Source organism: Electrophorus electricus, chromosome 13 (genome assembly GCF_041902795.1).
Source record: "Electrophorus electricus isolate QZ-2024a chromosome 13, ASM4190279v1, whole genome shotgun sequence".
Lineage (NCBI taxonomy): Eukaryota > Metazoa > Chordata > Actinopteri > Gymnotiformes > Gymnotidae > Electrophorus > Electrophorus electricus.
The window spans coordinates 6,873,092-6,894,279 of NC_137509.1; the positions used below are offsets into that span (position 1 = coordinate 6,873,092).

At 44.5% G+C, this 21,188-nt stretch overlaps 1 protein-coding gene and 3 non-coding genes across 5 annotated transcripts; all 4 read right to left on the minus strand.

Moving 5' to 3' along the window:
* Positions 1-316: 316 nt before the first annotated feature.
* Positions 317-19,356, minus strand: acin1b (apoptotic chromatin condensation inducer 1b). Of its 2 annotated transcripts, XM_027011440.3 has the most exons (17): positions 19,182-19,356; positions 17,816-17,881; positions 16,974-17,085; positions 16,257-16,333; positions 13,749-15,518; positions 13,318-13,379; positions 8,463-8,601; positions 4,556-4,601; positions 4,307-4,437; positions 3,910-4,059; positions 3,609-3,780; positions 3,261-3,406; positions 2,931-3,038; positions 2,690-2,797; positions 2,156-2,498; positions 1,964-2,061; positions 317-1,847 (listed from the first exon to the last, which is right to left on the minus strand). In XM_027011440.3, exons 1-17 carry the CDS (start codon positions 19,317-19,319, stop codon positions 1,479-1,481), a joined length of 4,035 nt encoding a protein of 1,344 aa, XP_026867241.2. In that variant the 5' UTR covers positions 19,320-19,356; the 3' UTR covers positions 317-1,478. The 2 variants fall into 2 exon arrangements, with proteins under 2 accessions (XP_026867241.2, XP_081550803.1); XM_081694677.1 differs by lacking the exons at positions 16,974-17,085; positions 19,182-19,356 and having other exon boundaries at positions 17,816-17,876.
* Positions 13,587-13,697, minus strand: LOC113578338 (small nucleolar RNA U6-53/MBII-28). The gene has a single exon (XR_003410735.1). It is a non-coding gene; the product is annotated as a small nucleolar RNA U6-53/MBII-28 (small nucleolar RNA).
* On the minus strand, positions 16,625-16,737 carry LOC113578336 (small nucleolar RNA U6-53/MBII-28). The gene has a single exon (XR_003410733.2). It is a non-coding gene; the product is annotated as a small nucleolar RNA U6-53/MBII-28 (small nucleolar RNA).
* Positions 17,966-18,074, minus strand: LOC113578337 (small nucleolar RNA U6-53/MBII-28). The gene has a single exon (XR_003410734.1). It is a non-coding gene; the product is annotated as a small nucleolar RNA U6-53/MBII-28 (small nucleolar RNA).
* Positions 19,357-21,188: the final 1,832 nt, after the last annotated feature.

Here is a 21,188-nt window from a genome sequence, read left to right on the forward strand (position 1 = left end):
AAAAAAAAAAAAGAAAAAAAAGTTTGCATGTGAATGCACTTACTGAAAGTTAAATCAAAACTACTCCAGTTTCTATGATTTCAAACACGTTCATACATAAGATATTGCCTCTGCTGACTGCAGAATTTTACTTGTTATATAAAAATTAGCATAAGCTTTACAAAGCAGCTATTTGAACAGCCTTTGTAATCCATACTTACCTCTGCATTACATCACTTATTTAAATTTTGTGAGCCAGAGAAATGGTCATGCATGCTGTAGCCCATCTCAAAATAAAGACGTCACAATTTAAAATCAAGATGCACAAAGAAGCCAATTTTCATTATTCACCTTTTTTATTATTCTTTGTACATTCTGCATACAGAAGAGAAGAAAAATAAATCAAAAAGCAAATAGGAATCTCTCATTTTCAAACTAAAAAATTTTTTTTAAAACATCCTTAAAACTTGTATTGTTCCTCTCTTGTCTATAAAGGATTGGGTTCTCCCTTATGCTTCACAGAGGGTAAATGGTGAAGAACGTAGAGGACTACAAACTGGAACAGAAGAACAGCGGGACACCCGACAAAGGGACAGGGTGTGAAGAGACACACTAACCAAACCACCTGCTTTCCTTCATGACAGCACCCTTCTAAACCATGACTCTGGAGATAGGCAATAGTAGTCAGTCGTTCAGTGCACTAGGGTCTGAAAGGGTCTGATAGAGGCTGTGGCTCAAATACACAACAGGTTTAACCAAATTCGATGGCAAAAAGAATTTACTTAAGGGGAACATTGTCAACAGAAATAAATTAATTCAAAGTCCTAAAACAAGAAATATCTAGAACTTAAAAAAAACAAACAAAAAAAAAAACCTCAATCCCACACTACGTTTACTGCCCGCCGGCTCTAAACAAGATTTCATTTAAAAAAATTAAAATAAAAATCAGGAGTGGAAAAAAAAAAAAAAAATGAAGCATCAATTACCCTTTCTTGGTAGAATAGTCATAGCCACTCAGAACCTTAGACTACATGAATCCTCTCCAAGAATGAGGGTCTTTGATACATACACAAACCTCAGTCTGAAAACAAAGATTTCTACATCAACTTGGCAAAAAAAAGAAAAGAAAAAAAAGATGGAAGCCCCTGAAATAAGAAAGGTGTACAGCAGATACAACAGTACGAGTGAGACGCTAATTATGTGTATGCACGTTAAGTGTGTCCTTTTTTTTAGTTTAAAAAAAAAAGAAAAAAAAAGTGAAGAGTGTAAATCCTTGAAACAACAAGATTTTCAGCACTGGAACCTTTGATTCATACTTGGGCACCAGTAGACAAGAAAGAGCATTCAAAGTACGCCACTCATTCACTCACTCTTTCTCTCTCTCTCTCTCTCTCTCTCTCACTCACTCACACACACACACACACACATACATACATACACACACACACACACGCACGCACACACACACAAATGCTGCTTTCCCCTCCTCACACACAGGCTCAGTGCCGCCTGTCCCTGGATGGGTTGCTGCGGCTTCTTGAGCGCCTGCCGCCCCCTGCAGTCTTGGAGTCACTGGCTCGGCCTCTATTGCTGTCTCTCTTTTTCTCACCCTCTTTCTCTCTGCCTTTCTCCCTCTCCCTCTCTCTCTCTCTCTCCCTATCTCTCTCTCTATCTCTCTCTCTCTCTCCTTCAGCTGTACGGCCAGAGCCACCTACCCCGCCCCCTGCGTTTCCTCCCTCTTTTTCACGCCCCCGTGCTCTCTCTTTCCGCTCTTCCTCACGTTTCTTCTCCTCCTCCTCCTGAAGCTCCTTCCTTCTTTTCTCTCGCTCCTTCATCCGCTCAGCTCTCTCCAGACTCCTCTGAGCTGCCTGTGGAGTGTTAAGAGGGACAGAGAAACAGAATGAGCTTTAATACGTGAGAATCATTCGAAACTGTAGCGTTATCAGTGTATGAGCTTTTGGTGGTGCGTGTAAAGGTGTCCGACCTGTTCTTCAGTTAGTGGCAGCCAGTATATACAAGGAGCTGCTTTGGTTTTACGGAACAGATCATCCAGCAGTTTGGCTGGAGGCTCTTCTGGTTTATCTACAGCAAGAACATCAGACCACCGGCCAAAGTATGTTAAACCAGCTTGACTATTGTAGGACAGCATATTGCGAGGTGGAAGAAAGAGTCTCACCTTTTTTCTCAGACCTCCTCTCTTTGCTCTTTCCGCGCTCCTTGCGTCTCCTGTCCCGGTCACGCGAGCGGGACCTGCGAGTGGTGTCCCGCTCATCGCGGCCGAAGTCGCGCACCTTGTCCCGGTCCCACTCGCGCTCTGAACGAGTCCTCTCCCTGCGTTCCATCTCACGCTCGCGCTCCGCCCACTGGTCCCTGATGGGCGCCGGCGCGGGAGTTGGCGTGGTGGCTGCAGCCTCCCGTTCACGGCTCGGGGGCAGGAGGGGAGCAGGAGCAGTGGGGCGGCCCGGCGGTGGAGGGACTCGTGGGTCCTCACCAGTCAGCAGGGCCTTATGGAAGTCCAACTTGAGAGAGAGGGAAGGGTGAAAAAGGCAGAGAAAGGAAATGGTGCAGATGGAAAAAGTTATAACATTATAAAACCTGGGCAAACAGTTGTTGAACACATCCCACGCACATTTCACAGCTGACATTTGTTGTCATGCATCAGTCTGGCTGGTTTATTTGAATAAAATGCAAAACTTAAAAGGCCTCTTACCTCGTCTTGTTCGCAGAAGTCCACTCTGAGCACTTTGGGATTGCTGGACGGCCATTTCACACCATGCAGAGCCTCTCGAGTTGCGACTGCCTCCTCTGTACTAGAGTACTGAAACAAAGATCAGACACATTCAACTCACTCCAGCAACATCAAGGCAGGCAAATCACTAGCAGGAGGCTAAAGCAGTGAACAGAATAAGGAAAACGAGGCGGTGTGACAGAGAGAGACAAACAGCTCTCACAGTGACATAGCAGTGAGATTTGATCTTATCGATCCAGAAGCCCTCTTCTACCACTGCACCGGTCCGATTTAACAGCTCCTTCAGCTGGCCCAGGGTGAAAGGGCGTACCTGCGCAGACGCACACAATAAAAAGGTAGACACATTAACATGCTACAAATCCTTTAGATGTGATAATCTAACACGCATACATAAAACACACACGCCCACAAAATGTATGGATTTGTACTGCAAAAAGGTTTTATTTAGCATAGAATTTGTAGCCGGTTGTCCATGAGTCATAAACCTCATATTTTGAATACGTTCTCTCTCACACACAGAGAGCTCTCTCACCAGGTTGCAGATATGGATGATTTGGGAGGGTTTGCCGCGGTGAGGGGAGAGCTGGCGGCCAGTGCGCACGGGATCATCGATGGTGACGGACACACCCACCTTCAGCTGACTGATGGAGCGCCTCACCACTGAATCATTGGGAGTCACTGGAGGAGAGAAAGCAAGCGGGTTTAAAGGAATCCATCATTAGGGTTTCTAAAAATCATTTCTAAACAAATGGATCAACTTCGTGCCAGGACAGATTTGAAGGGGACAGTACGTGTGAATAAGTTTAGACTGATGCCAACTAATGGCACACGAGTTCTCTTTGTAGAATAAAGTTTGGGGATATTAACAACAAATACGGACCTTTCTTAGGATCACTCTCCTGGGTTTCCATGGTAACCTCCGTCAAGCTCTCGCTCCTCTGTTTCCTGTGGGGCTTCTCTTTTTCCTTATCCCCTTCCGCATGCTCCTCTTCCTCATCTTCCTCGTCTTCTTTTTCTTTCTGTCCATTTTCCTGTCCTTCAGAAGGAACAACCTAAACACAGGGCAAAATAAAAACACACAAATAATGACCAAAACAATCCCAAACACTATTCAATCTGTCCCCATAAATGCAGATGATCAAAAACGGAGTACTTCACCGTTAGGTCAGGCGGTTGCATACCTGTGTTACGGTGCGCCTTATCTTGAGGCCCTGGTCGTCGTCGTCGTGTTCGGCCTGCTGACCAGCGTCCTCGTCCCCAGAGAAGTGCCCTTCATCAGGGTGCAGTTCCACTACAGCCTCCTGAAGAGGCTTTATATCTGGGATCAGAGACTGCAGAAACATGGCCAGGGGATACACACCCCCATGGTCAGACTGACAGTGAGACTGTTTTGTTGCTGATGCATTGATATGGAATCATCAAAATAAATTACAGGAAAAACAAACGAAACAAAACAGCTGGAGAATGAGTCATCGTTAAAAACCACTAGCAGAGATGGACATCAAGTGTCATAAGAGAAACAGTCAATGGGTCAGTTGGACATTTCTATGATGACGACGGTGGTCAGTGAGCCTTTACCTTCAGTGATTCAGTAGTGATACTGATCGATGGCTTCTTGGCAGTGACTGCAGTACTAGAGCCCCACCTCCTCTTCCTACCGGCTCCGCCCCCAGACTCCGCCTCCACTGCTGCTCCCTCAGGTTTAGCAGCTACAAAGAAAAAACATCAGACACAGACATAAGAACACAAAAATAGACAGTGAGGCACAAAAAATGGCAAAATCATCAAGTCCATTAGTATTCCTCCCCTATTTGCCCCTTCACTTACTAGTCAGTGAAATCTTGCGTGCTGCAAAGGCTTTTGGAGTGGTGCTCTGAAAAGAGATATAACGACAAAAAAAAAAAAAAAAAAAAAAAATGGGGAGAGAAAAAAAAAAGAGAGACCCAAGTGGGTGCAGGGAGAGATGAGCCAGAGACAAACACCAGACCAGGAGTGGGAAGGGGCGGGTGATAGAGGAGAGGAGGAAAAGAGAGACGAAAGAATCAGTGAGACCACCAATTATATCATCTACTGACCTGACACACAGAGGACCTGAACACAACCCATAACCTGCCTGGCTCTGTCCAAAAGAGCTGAACTTACATGTTACAAAATGCATGCTTGATTCATACAATCTATTCCACCATTAGTACTACATAGATAATTCTACAAGCCTTATTGCCCCCCACCTTACTCTAAACTGTCCTTGAGACAAAATAAAATTTATAAAGTAAATCCCCCGATTTTATCCCAAATAAATAAATAAACACCCCAACAAAAAAAATTCTGATAACTGTTTATGAAAAATAAATACATCTCTGGAAAAAATTGTATTTCCTGGTACCATTGACACCTGATTCCTCACTGGCTTGGCTATGGCCCAACCGCACGGCAGTGTGCACTGTATCTAGGCAACAAGGGTCCAATCAGAGGAGGCTGATGAGTGAGGACGTGCAATGGTCACAAATTGAGCGTGCTGATTGGCTGGCTGACAGGAACTGCTCTTTTGCTGGACTTTTACGTTGTGGGAGTAATTTTTTAATCAGTGGCTTGTGGGATGTCTGCAAAAGTCTTTGATGGGTTTTGAGATTTCTGTTAAACAGAAACAGTCTTTGATGGTTAACATCATGAGTTAACATGATTTTCAAGGGGTTACTGGGCATCCAAGCAAACCTACAAAAATCACTTAAGCAGAGTCTGTGGGAGCTTGTGTGTTTACCCCAGGAAGCTCTTTCCTTTGAAAAAGAGCAGTCCGTCTGAAGTTACAGTCTAAGGAGCTTCATCACTGAAGACACAAAAGAAGTCCATAATCCACATTGCAGATGGTGTTCACCACAATGGCATGTGGTGGAAGGGCACACATTAAGCTCCAAGATGATGCTAATTAATGTCCTTAATTTCCTTCAGGCAAACTCTAATCCACCAATACTAAATGTCTGGGAGGCAGATGAAATGGACTACAAACAGTACAGATACTTCCAGCATGGAAACATGAAAGTTTGTGTCTGGAAAATCTGAGGCAAAAAACTTTGGTAAGCCTTGAGCCCGTGATGCTTGTGGTTATTCCAGAAAGTTCACTTCTTTAAGCAAAATTAGAGGTACAGTCCAGCAAAAAACAAACCCATCCAGTGGCAATGCCAAATAAAGTGCCAACTTGCAAACTGCAGGAGCTGGAAGAACAAGCTGACAGGCAACATCAGATGAGAACCAAGTCCATGGTTAATTCTTAGCCTTTGAGTCTTGTGCATGTGAGCTAATCCAGAACAGCAGAACTGAACTCTGAGCTCTGCTTGTTAATTTGGTGGAGACTGGTCCATAGGTGCTTTAGAAAAAGCAGATGAGGGCTGATTCGTGCAAGGTGATTGAGTCCACTGAAGCCCATACATACAGAGAAGAATGCTGATAAACCAGCAGCTCAACAAGCACACCGATGGCCATGGCATTTAAACCACTGTGGTGCTTGTCAGGCTGTGCAAAGGAGCTGTGTCTGGCCAGGCTCAGCTCTGTGCTCGCCTGATCTGTAGGAGCCATACAAGAAGGGTTCTAGTGGGATAGAGGGCGTATCTTCTCAAAATGACTGCCACCACCCACTGCCCAAGCAAGTCTTTGGGCTTCTCCCAAGCAGTCCAATCAGGGGCCACATCAGTTTGTATGGTGACCGGTGTAGCCAATCGTCAGGGTTCCATCAGGTGAGGCTAAGTTTGCGGCGGTGACTCTGTCTGGGGGAAGCCTAGCTCAGGTGCAGCCAAGCCGCTGGGACATAGCACGGCAGGTGATGGAGGTAGAGGAGGAGAGGTGGAGGTAGTTACGCAGGTACCAGTATGAGCAATGGAGGAAGGGAGGGCACCTTCACGACAAAGCAATCAGTGGGTTTTTTAAAAACACAACACAGTCATACCACAAGATAAAGAGAAAGAAGCAGCAGATGTGCAGTGTGTGTGTGTGTGGGGGGGGGGGGACGGGGACAGAGAGGAAAACACAGAGAGAGAGAGAGAGAGAGAGAGAGAGAGAGAGAGAGAGAGAGAGAGAGAGAGAGAGAGAGAGAGAGAGAGAGAGAGAGAGAGAGAGAGAGAGAGAGAGAGAGAGAGAGAGAGAGAGAGAACAGTAGGGTTATAGAAGGAGGAGAGAGAGACAGAGGACAAAAGACATGATAGTAACTGAGCAGAAGAGGGACAGATGATAAGGGAGAGTATGTGAAAGGGAGAACAGTGTACAGCAAGAGGGTGAAGGGAGAAAGGAGAAGAAGGTGGCCATCTCTGTCCCTCCGTCACCCATCAAATCAAAAAACGTGAATCATCATAAAATCATAATACATTTACACATTATCCCATTCAGAAATAATTAAAAAGTTACAATATGACTGAGTACAACTTGAGCAGTTGAGGGTTAAGGGCCTTGCTCAGGGGCCCAACAGTGGTGGGGCTTGAACCAGCAAACTCCAATTACAAGTACCATAACCACTGAGCTACCACTGCAATCACTGGACCCAACTGGTTTGTTAATTACAAAAGTCCACCACTAGCTCAATTATGGCATTCTGACAAAACTCAATTCTGATAACTACACAAACACCTTCATGTATTTACATTTGCTTAAGTATTGGTTTGCTACACTCCAATCTTGCCAACAACCTCTCATTTAAATTGGTCTGCTTCTCTAACAAAAGTCTGAATGAGAACATTTTTTTTAGTCTGGGTACAGATTAAATCTTCACCTCCACCACTAAGTCTTCTTAAGTTCCGATTGCAACTGCAACAGCCAACACGCCGGCATTTTGTACTAATTATGGAACCTCACAAATCACAATGTCCTGCTACCAAACCCACTGTGGTGGAACAGTGAGGTATTTACAGTGATCCCAGAGCTTCCATGATGCATTTTACCCCTTACTGCAGAGTGAGAGAGCATAGCAACTAAGACTACTACATGCACATTCACAGGCCTCACCTACCTCTAGGCTGACATACATATCACATGACTGAAGCAGAAGCCCTTATACTGTCACAGATTCACCTCTCCCTCTCTCACACACCCAGCAATCCAGTGAGTTGAAGTTGTGTCTAATTTCACACACTGTTAGCCATCCTCAACCACTGACACTATAATAACAGCAAGCAGACAGAGGACTAGCGAGAGACGTGAGGGAGAGAGAGAGCGAGAGAGAGAGAGAGCGAGAGAGAGCGAGAGATAGAGGGGGAAAGAGATGGAAGGAGAGAGAGTAAGGGTTGCTCTGAGAGATACTTATAGGTCCACAGCGACAAATTTCAAAAAGGGAAAAGGAATTGATTTCCTCCCCCCATAAAAACTGGGTTCTTTGCATCTCCCTCATAACTAATCATAGGTACATTCAGATTCATCCAACATCCTTAGCCATATTTTTTCTCCGACACAATGGAATGATTAAATTTTCCAGATTGTTAACATTCCCTCCACTGGTATATAAAAAGATGTTCTATAGCATATTTTAAAGTACAGCGATACATTTTCATAGGTCAACTATGTTCATTAAATAAATCAAGTTGTGCTTTGAATACAACATGTTCTTAAACTGAAAATAAAGCTGATGGGAAAGCTTGCTTGGGTTTTCCACTTAAAGACCAATTTGGATGCACCTCAACAAATAATAGACATACAGCCCTCCCCTGCTCCTTAGGGTCTTTTGTTCCACAGGCCTCTTTACAGGGGGCCTTATTACCTCATCAGGGCGGGACCCGCCAGCCTCTGGCGCCCCCTGTGATACAGGTTGGCTCAGGGCACTCTCTGACTCGGGCCGTTCCTCGAGCTCCATAGCAACGGGGCCTGTGGGCTCAGCAACTGCAGCCTGCTTCACATCCCTAGACAGAGAGAGAGAGAGAGAGAGAGAGAGAGAGAGAGAGAGAGAGAGAGAGAACAAAATGATTGCGCTCAGCATTACATCATCACGGAGGGAACGACAGGAGAGAAGAATGTGAGGGGTTGCAGGGGAGAGAAGACAGACAGAGAGGAGGAAAGATGAATCAAGTGATCTGGAGTGTCAACCAGGAAACAGACAGAGTACCGTCACTGGACCAGCGGGTCCCCAAAGCACAGTCTAAAGAGCAGAGATTTGACTGACCTTACATGAGAGAGCGAGAGCGTTCACGGAAGTGAGAGAGCACAAGCACTAAGAAACAAGAGTGAAAGAGAGGTAAGGTAGTGGAGCCTGGTGATCTGGGTCACTATTACTATAAATAACTCACCAGCCAAATGACACCCAAAGCCAGGGTCAAACACACACAAACGCACACATACACAAAATGACAGCCAAAGCCAGGAACCTAGACACTCCTGCAACAACCCTCACAGATAACACAAGCAGCTGACCACCACCACCACCACCACCACCAGGGAACAGCTCCCTCTGGTACTGCACAGTACTACCCAGTTTAGTGGGATCCTCTGCTCCAAACCACATGATTTTGCCCATCAATAAAACATATAGCTAATGAGTTTTCCAGGGTGTTAAAGTACAACTAATGTGAATTTTTGGGAGTTTTGCCCCCCCCCCCCCCCAAGACTATTTGTGCACTGCAGCAACAGCCCAAAATTCAGTCTTTTGTTACTGAGAGCTTAATTCATCACAACCAGTTAAATTTCACCAAACTGTCACAAAATAAAGCAACGCATGGAAACATGCATCACAGCAGGACAGCAGCCCTTTGAGGGAGCTGGATGCGAGGGATGGTGGAACAGATCAATAAAGAAGCATCCTACACCATTAGGACAAGAGCTTCAAACCACATTTGGCCATTATGTCACCCTGTCAGATGGAGATCACTGGCAAAGCCAATCATATTGATTCTCCTTTGAAGACCCTCACCTATGACCACTCACTCTCATGCCCCCTTCACTTGTGCACCTACAGCAGGTGTGAAAGTGAGTTCGGTTCCCCTGGCACACAATGGCGATTGCTTTCATTATTCTATTGGGGATATTCTAGGTTTTCTCCTCGTGGTTGAAAAAGCGAACTCTTAGCACAGCATGGGGGTGGTCAGAAGACAAAAGTCAACAGAAAGCCAATCAAGGAAAGTGCCCAGCATTTACACATCAATGCAAGGCTGTCAGCCACTATGAGTGAAAGAAAGCTGGCCAAGTAAAAGAGGCAGAAGTATAAGGATAAAAAAAAAAACAAGAAAAACGAGTTGCTGCAATTTCACATGTTTGGAGTCCTCCTAAGCGGCCAGTCTCCCCCTAGACAGTGGTATATACACGTGTATACATATGTCTCAGCACAAAATGCATTTCTGGGATTTTCCACCATTGGTGTCACCACTGACAGCAACTGATCTCTCCCCCAGGGGCTGCCTTCATAACTCCCCTAGCACACACATGGTTTCCTTAACAACCAAGGGGGTAGTGTCAGGGAGGAGCTTTTTCACACAAAGAACATGTTCAAATACCTAAAATAAAGATCACCAAGTTTCTCACTCTCCCAAACACACTCAGACCACACTGCACATTTAAGGTCACCTGTATTAAAGCTGAACGTCTGAAAAGAACCCAATCTGTACCCAAGTCACAATGACTGACTGTAATATGCTTAATATTTTGATCACCCCTTTCCTAAGGCAGGAACGGGTAACGCTGGCCAATCGTGTCCAATGGTTCTGTTTTAAGGCTCCCGAATGTCTTTTGATCGCTTTCAGAGTCGTGAAGTAACAAAAACAGTAAGAGACGCGAGGAGTGTAGTCGTCGTTTTATTTAGAAAGGCAGGGCGCAGCACACCCCGCGATGATAACGCAACGCTATTATCTTTATTACTAATTCATCGCTACACGCGTCCCTCTTGATCAGTAATGTTCACATCCTCAGACAAACGCCAGTGGCCATCCCCCTTCCCCCCCATCACCACGCTCCTCAAAACCGCAGCAAACATCGACACATCCTCGCCTATTTTTAATCAACACAACAAACGACTACGGTACATTTCTTCTCCGGAGAGCAAAGATCAGACAGCGCATCCAGCGAATGTAACCGGTCGTAAGCAAAATTCGGAGGCAAGCGTCCATTAAGCCTCGTAGCAACCTAGCGCCAGGGTATTTCTGGAAATCTACCGTCTCTCTGCCTTACCCGCCTTTATTGCCGTCGGACAGCATGACGACGGGTTATAACCTGGACGGCTACGGTTGCGTCTGTTCTGCCGGTCACAGCTGCGTAGGCAGAAATCAAAGACGTGGAAACGCTACGGGACTGCTATTTTGTGCAATGCGTCGGTATATGCACAGCGGCGCTCACTTAGCAGCCATGTTGAATAGAGACGGGGCAGTGTGAGAAGCCAGCGAGGGGGAGGAGCCGTTCTTCCTTCTCCAAGGCCACACCGGCTACAAGGCTGTCGCACAGAACGCCTGATAGAAAATACAGATGCCTAGACCACTGCTGGGGGAGGGGTGTGTGTGTGTGTGTGTGTGTGTAAGTGAACTGGTTCACGCGAGCATGTTTTCGAAATAGCAATTTGGAAACATACGAAGATAAAAAAAAATAATTAATTAATTAAATATAGAACACATCTGTTTCTGATGGTCATTTCATACACACAAAGTAATATATATATATGTGTGTGTGTGTGTGTGCACGTACACACCCCAATTTAGCTGGTTTGTAATGTAATGAGTGTGTGTGTGTGTGTGTATATATATATATATATATATACACACACACAACACTACTAAAGTGCACCCACACAAATAATTCACTCCCATCACCTTCCCCCTCAGCATTTGATGTAAATAAAATAAGTGCCGGATGGTGCTTCTTCCCAAGTCTGTTGCTTCACAAGCATTTTTAGCAATTACTGAATTATCGCTAGTTGAGTCTGCTGCTGAGAGAAGGGTGGGAGCAGACTGGTGTCAATTACACACTCATCCTAAACTGCCGTCTTCCAGAAAACTGTCTTGAGGGAAAAGTCACCTAGAGTGAGGACTGAAAGAAAGCACTTCTTTTAGCAATCTCCCAGCTGCTCAGCTCTTGGGTCCTGCTGAGCTATTTTTACAAAGGCACACACATGGGTCAGCTTGGGGCTTTATTCTTATGGCCCATCCCTGCTTCAAGCCTTCAAATTAGGGTTTTATTTGCTGCCTCCCTCAGCTCTGTGTGCCCGGTAGAGAGCTCATTATTTTGGGACAGAGAGAATATATATTAACACAACAAGAAGGTCCTCTTGCTGTGCCATACAAAGCACATCAAAAGTTTCTGCCAGAGGACTTTTCATTCATTTTCACTGCATTTCACCACCGGTTGCCACATAAATATTATACATTTATTTATAATTGGACAATCTCTAAATAACAAGCATAATTAAGTAAACCATTTCCCAAATCCAGAATGCTGTGACCAACCCAACCCATCCATTTCTGAAATCAAATCAGATCACCCAGTGCGCTTTCACCTTCTAGAAGACCTTCAGGAGGCACATGGTTCCATCACGGAGAAAAGGCAAATGAATGAAGAGGTGCATATTGGGTGAGTGGCATCAGCATCGGATAATGAAACACAATGAGTGTTATGCACACTGACAGTAGGCAGTGCATCTAATAGACCATCACAACACCTCTAAGAATGCTGACACAGGGGAGAATAGGACTGCTCTTAAGATTGTATCTGGCATTCACCTTTAAATTTACACTCACAACTGACACAATCTTTAAAGACCCTGCCATCACTGAGTATTTTTAAATAAATAAATAAATAAATAAATCTGAAATCTTGTTAAATGTGAGACATTGCTTTTTAGACAAGGCAAATATGGGGGAAAACTTATATGCCAGTCTAAAAAAGTCTCTAGAAAGCCTGTGCAATTGTTTAAACACATTCAATAAATAAGTTTCCTTTGTGTCAACACATACAGATAACTGCCTATTCTTTCTTTACTTTTAATAATGCTATGACACACAGGGAGTGTGTTGCATATTAGGGTTCTCATTAGTTAAAATAAACCCTGTCTGAACAAGCGATGTGTTGCACCTCTTCAGAAGACAGAGTTTCCAAGCATCCCTGCTAGCCAATGCACTGTTTCTATAAGTGCAAACTTGGCTTCTACTAATAGGATCTGATTTCCATGTCAGGGCCATCCTTATTGGGTGTTCACAAGAGAATAATTTGCTCTACTTGGGTGAGAATAATGGCAAAGCCCCCTAGCTGTCTATATAAAGTAATGCTAGCTAACAGAAGACATTATTAGGCAACTGAGCTAGCCTGTATCACTCTTTGAGCTACAGTTCAATAGACATATGGTTGCTGGTTCAATTGACATATGGTTGGTACTACAGAGGCAGCAAGTGTTACCCCTCAGCCACCCAAGCTGCTAGCTGTCTACCCTATATCAGGAGGAGAATGTGGTGAAAAACACTGGGTGAAAAACTGGGGGGAAAAAGAAAGCATGTACCAGGTGCCAGAAAGAAATATGGCACCTAGAAACTGTAATTAGAGAACAATCAGGTAGGAACATGTGTTTGTTTTTGTGTGTGTGTGTGTGTGTGTGTGTGTGTGTGTGTGTGTGAGATGCACAAAGGGTGCAACAAGCTTCTGCTGCTAACCTGGAAGCTTCCACCTTCTGTTCTTCTGCATGAGATGCTCGTTTTGGCTTATCCTCTTCATCCTGATCAAACAAACATGAAAGTCGCATCAGCGAAGCAAAACATGAAATATTACACAGTACAATTTCCATTTCTCCATGACAATGAATGCACCTTCACATACAAAATGTGAAGAGATATTACTTCTCCCCTAGATTTACAGAGTGGAATGTATAGATCTTTATTGTTCCCATGGCAAGTTGTCTACGAATCAAACATCTCGTTTGTGTTTTCCTCAGATCACACTGCGAGTGTGAGAAGTTGAGTTGAACTCACTTATGCCCAGAGACACACAGTCAGTCTGGCATATCAGTATTAGCATGGCAAACTCATCACAGGAAACACATCAGAGGCAAACCTAAACACCACAAATGGACAAGCCAATCACACACCTTCTGTTGTGTGGATTTTGCTTGTGGGGAAGAGCCCGGGGAACTAGAGGAGGAGGATTCAGAATCAGAGTCAGAGGAAGAAGACTGGCTTGAGGGGGACGAGTGTGGTTCGGATGACTTCTGTCTCTGTCTGGCTTTTTCTCTTGCTTTCTCTGCTTCCCCATCTTCTGGTGGTGGAGAGGGAGGAAGAACAGAGGGGGTCTTTTTAGCATCTTCCACTGATTTTGCTGGTCGTGGAGATGCCGGTTTCTCTATTTCTGCCTGAGGCTTCATTTCTTCATCTCCCTTGCTCTCAGTTGTCGACTCAGGCACCACGCTGGGTACCTCAGTCTCCATGGAGACATCCACATCAGCACGGCAGGGTCCTGACATGAGGGTCGACACCTGATCCGGTTTGGAAGAGAACACGAGGCATTCAGGTGGGGGAACTTCAGAGAAGATCCGTGGTCGCTTAGCAATAGCGGGTGGGGAGGTGGTGGGTGATGTATGACTGATGAGGGCAGAGGCCTGAGGGGGTGAAGCCTCACGTCCACGTTTACACGAAAAAACAGGAGAACTATGGCTTGTTTTCACAGACTCCTCTTCTTTTTCCTCCTCCACACTCCTTTGCTCTGGCTCTCTCTCTTCGTCACATTTCTGAGGTCTTCTGTCCTTCTTCTGTTCAGCTTCCTCAGTTGCCACCAGCTCTGGAGTGCCAATCTCAGCTGTGGTGAGCACCGCAGCCGACGGCTCTGCCTCGTTGAGCTGCTGCTCCGAGGGCCCCTTCTGATGGGGAGCCGCGTCTGTATCACCGCTGTTATCGTTCATCCCCCTGGGGAACACGAGAACCCCTGGACCAGAAGTCACTCGCCCATCCTCCTGCTCCCCCACTTCCATTGCTCCTTCTCCCTCGTCATCTTCCTCCTTTTTCTGCCCAGCACTAAAAGCCCCCTCTGACTCCATCTTGCGCACAAGCAGGCTGAGAGGCCCAGGCCTACGTTGGGATGGCGGCTCCGGGCTGCTGGACCTGGAGCTGGAGCTGGACTCCTGCCTCTGGAAGGACAGAGGGGAGGAGATGCCAGCCAGCCCAGGAGCAGCACCCTCTCCTGGGGCAGCAGGTTCATCCTGGTCTGGGGGGCTCTGCTTGGGGGTGTCAGGTAGAGGAAAGGAGAGCTCTGGGGGAGGGGAGGGTGGAGGCGTGGGCTGGCGGAGCTGCAGGGGGGGCTGGTGGGCGGCTTGGGGTTGGGGTGGGATGTGCTGTGGAGGTTGGAGCTTGCGACGCGACCGTTGCGCCACTGGAGGTTGGTGCACGGGAGGAGGGCGTGCGTTTTTTCTCCCGTGAGAAGATGGACCCCATTCGTCATCTTCGTCACTATCGTCATCGTCGTCATCGTCATCGTCGTCGTCACTGTCCTCCTGAGCGCGAGCCGATCGACTGAACTGAGGCGTTGAGTGGGCAGGGCCTGCTTCAACCGGCGCGGTCCCTTCTCGTTCTTGCGTGCGGGGCACAATGAGTGGCAGGCCTTGTCTTTCCGGCTGGCCAACCACACGCACTGACAGAGAGGCGACTGCACGGGGAGGGGAGGGAGTGGCAACCTCCTCCTGTGAGAAAGATGGGTGCCAGATCCTCCCAATAGATGCGTCAGGGGGCTCCTGGGCTACTGCAGCTGAGCCCATATCCAGCCGTCGAGCTGCTGCTATAGCAGGGTCCCGTGGCACAACGTCCACCCGCTCCCCTCCTTCTTTGTCTTCTGCTCGTGACAGAGCAGGATGAGACGGTATAATGTGATGCTGAAAAAAAAAAAGGGAAAAAGCTCAGGCAGAGGCAAGAAGAATTCAGGGGCGGGCAGGACAGAGGTAATTTGACAATGAATGGGCAATTACCTCTATAAGAAACTTCTGGGAACTGTAATTTCTTATCGTTCAGCAAAGTTTTTTATCGTCCAGCATAAGGTTAACAATATTATGAGTGCTATAACTATTACTGTTTTAAACGACAACAATGGTTTGCTATTAGAATCTGATATACAGAATTACTAAGCAGAGATGATTAGTGATGTTATAATGCATTACTTTGCACATTACTGTGCTTCATATAAAAGTACACACAGCAGGGATTAGTTTCTACAGCAGATTTGCAGACATTTAACTTTTAATGCAACAAATGTGCTTTTTTTGTTACAAAATACACACTGACCAATTAATAAAGGTTTTCGAGGAAAAAGCTTCATCAAAATAAAAGATACTTAATCTATACTAAATGTATATGTAGTCAAGGCCTTTAAACTTTACCATGTACTACAGTATTATTAATGAAACTTAATAATTATGCTTTTTTGGCTGATGTTTGTCTGACTGGCCCTACTTCAAATTTCAAAATAAAATTCCCAGACATGTTCATGGGGTAGAGTAGCTGGAGGTCTTTACAACAGAAAAACAACCACAGGGAGCCGAGGACGTTGGCCTCGGCCTGGGTGTGCACATTGTTCCCACTGCAGGTGTGTTTGTTTGGAAAGCCTGTTTGCTAACCTTGTCAGGCAGATAGGAAGTGCCGTCATGGGCCGCTGTGTGGTCATCCTCCTCAGGGCCCGCAGGGCTGTTTGTATCTAAAGCCGTACAAGGGAGTCAGGGTTATACACACAGGCACACACGTGAGCGCGCACACACACACACACACACACACACACACACACACACACACACAGCAGGAGTCAGAGGTTAAGGTTAGAGATACCACACACCACATTATATTTTAGCATATTTCTTTCCTTTATGTGATGTGTGTAATATAGCCTTGCCAAATACAGAATAATCAATAAAAAGTGAGTGCAATCATTTTTACTACTGCACAAAAAAATAGAATAGGTTTAAAAATTTAAATAAATATACAAAAAGTGTTTCCTCAGATCACACTGCAAGTGTGAGAAGTTGAGTTGAACTCATTTACGCCCAGAAAGAGACACACTCAGTCTGGCGCATCAGTATTAGCATGGCAAACTCATCACAGGAAACGCACCAGAGGCAAACATCTTTAATGTAATCACCGACTGACTGCGTGGACAGGATTCACTTGTACCTCGGGGTCACAGCCCAAGTCAATCCGCTGACACAAAGCAAGACGTTTGCTCCGCTGGAGGTAGAGCTTTCTAACAACTGATTATCTTTGGTCAAACGGAAGTGAGCCCTAGATCCCGTTTAGTGTCCTACGGTGCACCACTGTATTGGAGGAGTGTGCAGGCATCTCACCATCCACCTCAGATGCTTCCCGTGCCTCCCTCTCCATTCTCTGGCGGAGCAGCTCTTGCTGCTTGGCCAGGTACTGTTTGATGAAGCTGTTCTGGCTCATCTCCTCCCCTATCTGAAGCACAAATAAAGAAGTGCATACTTCAGCCTGAGAATGAGTCCCACATCTCCTCCAGCTCATTCCCTCTAAGGCTTGAGCTACATTCATTAACACTTGGAGCAATTTTGATGGGAAGAAAGAGCACTGTGGGCAGGAAGAACCCAATCTCAGATTAGCACAGCTATTCGTTGGATCTAGGACAACAAGAGCCTTACCTACAGGGTGTGCTTGTTCAAGACTTCTTTTACAGTCAACTAAAAGTATAATTTTAAGTTATTCAATTTTTAGTCATTATATAGCTTGTGTGTTTTGAATGCATGATGACCCCGTATGAGTCATGTAGGGAACTCTGGCATACTGTTTGTTTATTAAAACTATCAGCATCAGTTTTCCAGACAAAGATTAGTCCTAGGCCTAGACTAAAAAGGACTTCCAATTGCATATCCATGACTTGGCATAATCCGTATCTTAGAAACTGATCCTCGGCTACTTCATTAATAAACACATTTACCTACTGTACAGCGGCTGAATGGTGAATTAGACACACACATAACACATACACCACACCTGGAACTGAAACATCACTTTAAACATAAAGAAAAACCAGGTATTCAGCCAGAGGTTTTTAAGCAGAGATTTGTTCCTGTACTATAGAACATGTTAAATCAATTGCATGCCAAACACTTGATAAGGTAAAGAAAAAGAGGAAATGGAATGTGTGCTGAAAAACTAGAGCTTCACTGACCTGCGAGTTGGGCTGTAGACCGACATGAGGGGTTGAGGTTCTCTGGAGGTTCTCCAACATGAGAGCCTGAAAAAAAAACAGCAGTCAAACATCTCATAGGAAAAAAACCCCAAAGAATTTGTGGTTCATAAGTGTAACTTGTTTATGTGTTTTCCTCAGATCACACTGCGAGTGTGAGAAGTTGAGCTGAACTCATTTACGCCCAGAGAGACAGTCAGTCTGGCGCATCAGTATTAGCATGGCAAACTCATCACAGGAAACACGTGTTACACGAGAAATAAAATAAAACTTTAGACTTTTCCACGCATCACAAAAAATACAAACCTCCACCTGAACAGTGCAGTGTCCTTTGCATTTCATAAATATAGTAAAAATGATGTCTGGTACTCTCTGCTCCATTTTGTTAAAAATAACATTCTCTCCAATGGGAAAAAAAGTTCTGTCGAATCAATAAAGATAATGGTAAACCCCGTGAAAAACCAGGTGAATTATAACAGCGCAGGCACTGTGAGGCCGTGTTTATAGTAGGCTCGTGGTGGGAGTGACGACGCATTTCCACATACTTCTCAAATGATTGGTGTGAAGTGCACAATTCACCAGTCGGCGAGATGCGTCGGCGATACCGAGGACAATAGAATTCTGTTTTTCACTATGATTGCTATTTTAAATTCAAGAATAGATGCAAATAGGTACTAAATACTAGAAGTTATGTACCTTAAATATTTTTTTAAAGTACTAAAATGGTTTTAATGCAAATTAAAGTACTTCCAAAACTGATGTTTGATATTTTGTGTGTAAACTGATTTACACCTAAAAGACCGTGAAGTGTAGTTTATACGATTGCTTACGGGGTGCAAGGTGGATTATAGATACTTAATCCCATTGCGTGTATCTCCAAATTAATTAGCCGTGTGATTTTAACCACTCGTCTATTGACAATCCCAAACTTTAAACGATTACTTTCGCCCAGTTGATCGGTGTTTACCAGACTAAATGTCAGCCACTCATCCATCACAGCAGAGTGACGGGCGCGCCCCCAGTCACCGCGCGCCCCCCCAACACTACAAACATAGAGGGCGCGAGCACGAAGTCAACTCACAAACCTCAGGATCACACGACAGAGCGACTCCCTTTCCGTCACCAATAACGCAAAGGCTTTGCAAAAATAATATCTCTTGAGCCGCACAGGTAAGCGGGCGACTGCTAAGTAATATGGCAATGCAGTTCGCGATTTAAACTGTGCACATGAACTAAATGAGCATTCCCGCTTCCGAAGCACCAGTACTTGGCCTGCCACTCGGGTCTCGTCTCCGAGTGAACTTGATAGTAGCCCACAATTTTAGCCAAATGGCTTGATCAAACTTACCCCTTTAAGTCGTTTGATAAGCGCATTTTTCTGACCGCTTTTGGCCAAACCTCGTTGTTCCAAGGCAGCTTTTAAATCCGCCACACGGAGCGAATGAAGCGGTTTCCCATCTAGCGTAACATCTTCGAGTTCCGCCATTTTGCTTCCCCTTTGCTCGATCGCTCAAACTTCGGGCTGTCGCCGCAACGTTCTCGACGTGCATACGTCACGTTTCGGAGATTTCCGAAAAACGACGAAGTTTGCATAACAAAACCATGGCCTCACGATAGCCTGTTCAAAAATAAAGACAAATGGCTGTTTAATAACTAGCGAAACACAAACGCATTCAGGCTGTAATCTTGTCATTCTAATGCAAATTAGATTTTCTGACGGGTTAAAGAAATTCCAGCGCCAGGGATTTAAATTTAAATGAAAATCCTTTCTAATACAAAATAGACTGATGATTGACAAATGACTTCGCCCGCTTATCTCGTCGGTTTAATTTAACAGGCGAGACGCAGTTTAAGTTTCGCAAAGTTCTGTGGAAATTCCCTGAATTACAAATAATTACGGGAAGATCGTCGATTTAACCTATATCACAAAAACATAGTATATCTGAGCCTTGTTGACTAAATCAATAAAAAGTAAGCAATAAAAAAGGTGCAGTCTTATCGTTTGGATTCTAACGAAACATGTATTTGAAATAAATTGGCATTATGTCAAAGTAGGCTACTAGAGAACGTCTGTTTACGTTAGGTGTCCACGAAGGGATCCTTCGATACAATTGATCAAGGCAGTTGAGTATAAAATAAGAACAAACGAGTGTCAAATACGTTTTGTAAAAAATCATATTCTTAGAGCAATATTTTTAAAACATTGTCAGAGTGTTATTAGTGTAGATAAAACGACTCTCGGGCAGTATATTGGAGTAAAAATACACATTTTAAAGCTGTTTATCTGAAAACCTAAAAAATACTGCAAAACCTCAAATACTGCAGAAAATGCCGCAGCACACACATGTTTATGTTTAAAATGATTTACTCCGGAAAGAATGAGAGAATGGTTAGTTCATTTTGGAAATATAAAAAACAATGAGAAAGTCAGTAAGTGCACACTTTTTGGCTCAGAATCTTTCCAACTGAAATATTGGGCTGGTCAGGGATGCTGATATAGTCCATTGGGTGGCGATGTGGGACAGTAAACTAGTTTAAATAAAGCACTTAATACTTTTTAGTATTTAATACTCTATACCTGTGTTAACATTTCACCCAACCAACACCTTATGAACACAAGGATACAGATAACAGCAATAGCTAAATACTGCTATTAATGGACCAGTGCATTTCCAAGCAACAGATTTTGCAACAAAAATGCATGTGAACTAAAAGTCTGTTATGGAGTCTCCACTGAGGCAAATTCAAACTGTCTTTAAAACAGTGTAGAAGTGATTAAATAGAAAGTTCAGTTGCTAATGTAGACATATTTACATTAAATTATACATTTATGAAAAAGATAAAGCTTAGTACAAAAAAATCTGTAAATTGCTATTATAAATAAATAAAAGACTTTGCATAGTAACTTTAGGCCAACTACTCTAACTGTTCATGAAGGAAGGCAGGTCACTAATGCTGAGATGAGTGACATTTATTGTGGACAATTCATAATAATCATACATTATATTTATATAGACATTTTCAAAGACCGAAAGATGCTTACAATAGTTGGTACACAAGAAAAGACATTGATGGACGTATAAAGCAGAACGTATACAATATACATAACATTTACAAATAGTGCTTAGTGAACATGCGCAAGAGCTGATGAAAGAGGAGTTTAGGTTTGAGAAAGGATAGATTTGAATATAGAGAGAGTTGCAGACTGTTGGACCAGAGGGTGAAGGGAGTTCCAGATTTGAAGAGCACATATGGAAAAAGCACGATCACCATCATCGTGCAGGCTGGAGGAAGGGACAGTAAGCAACCCGGCTGAGGAAGGTCTAAGAAGTAGGTTTGTAAGGAAGGAGAAGCA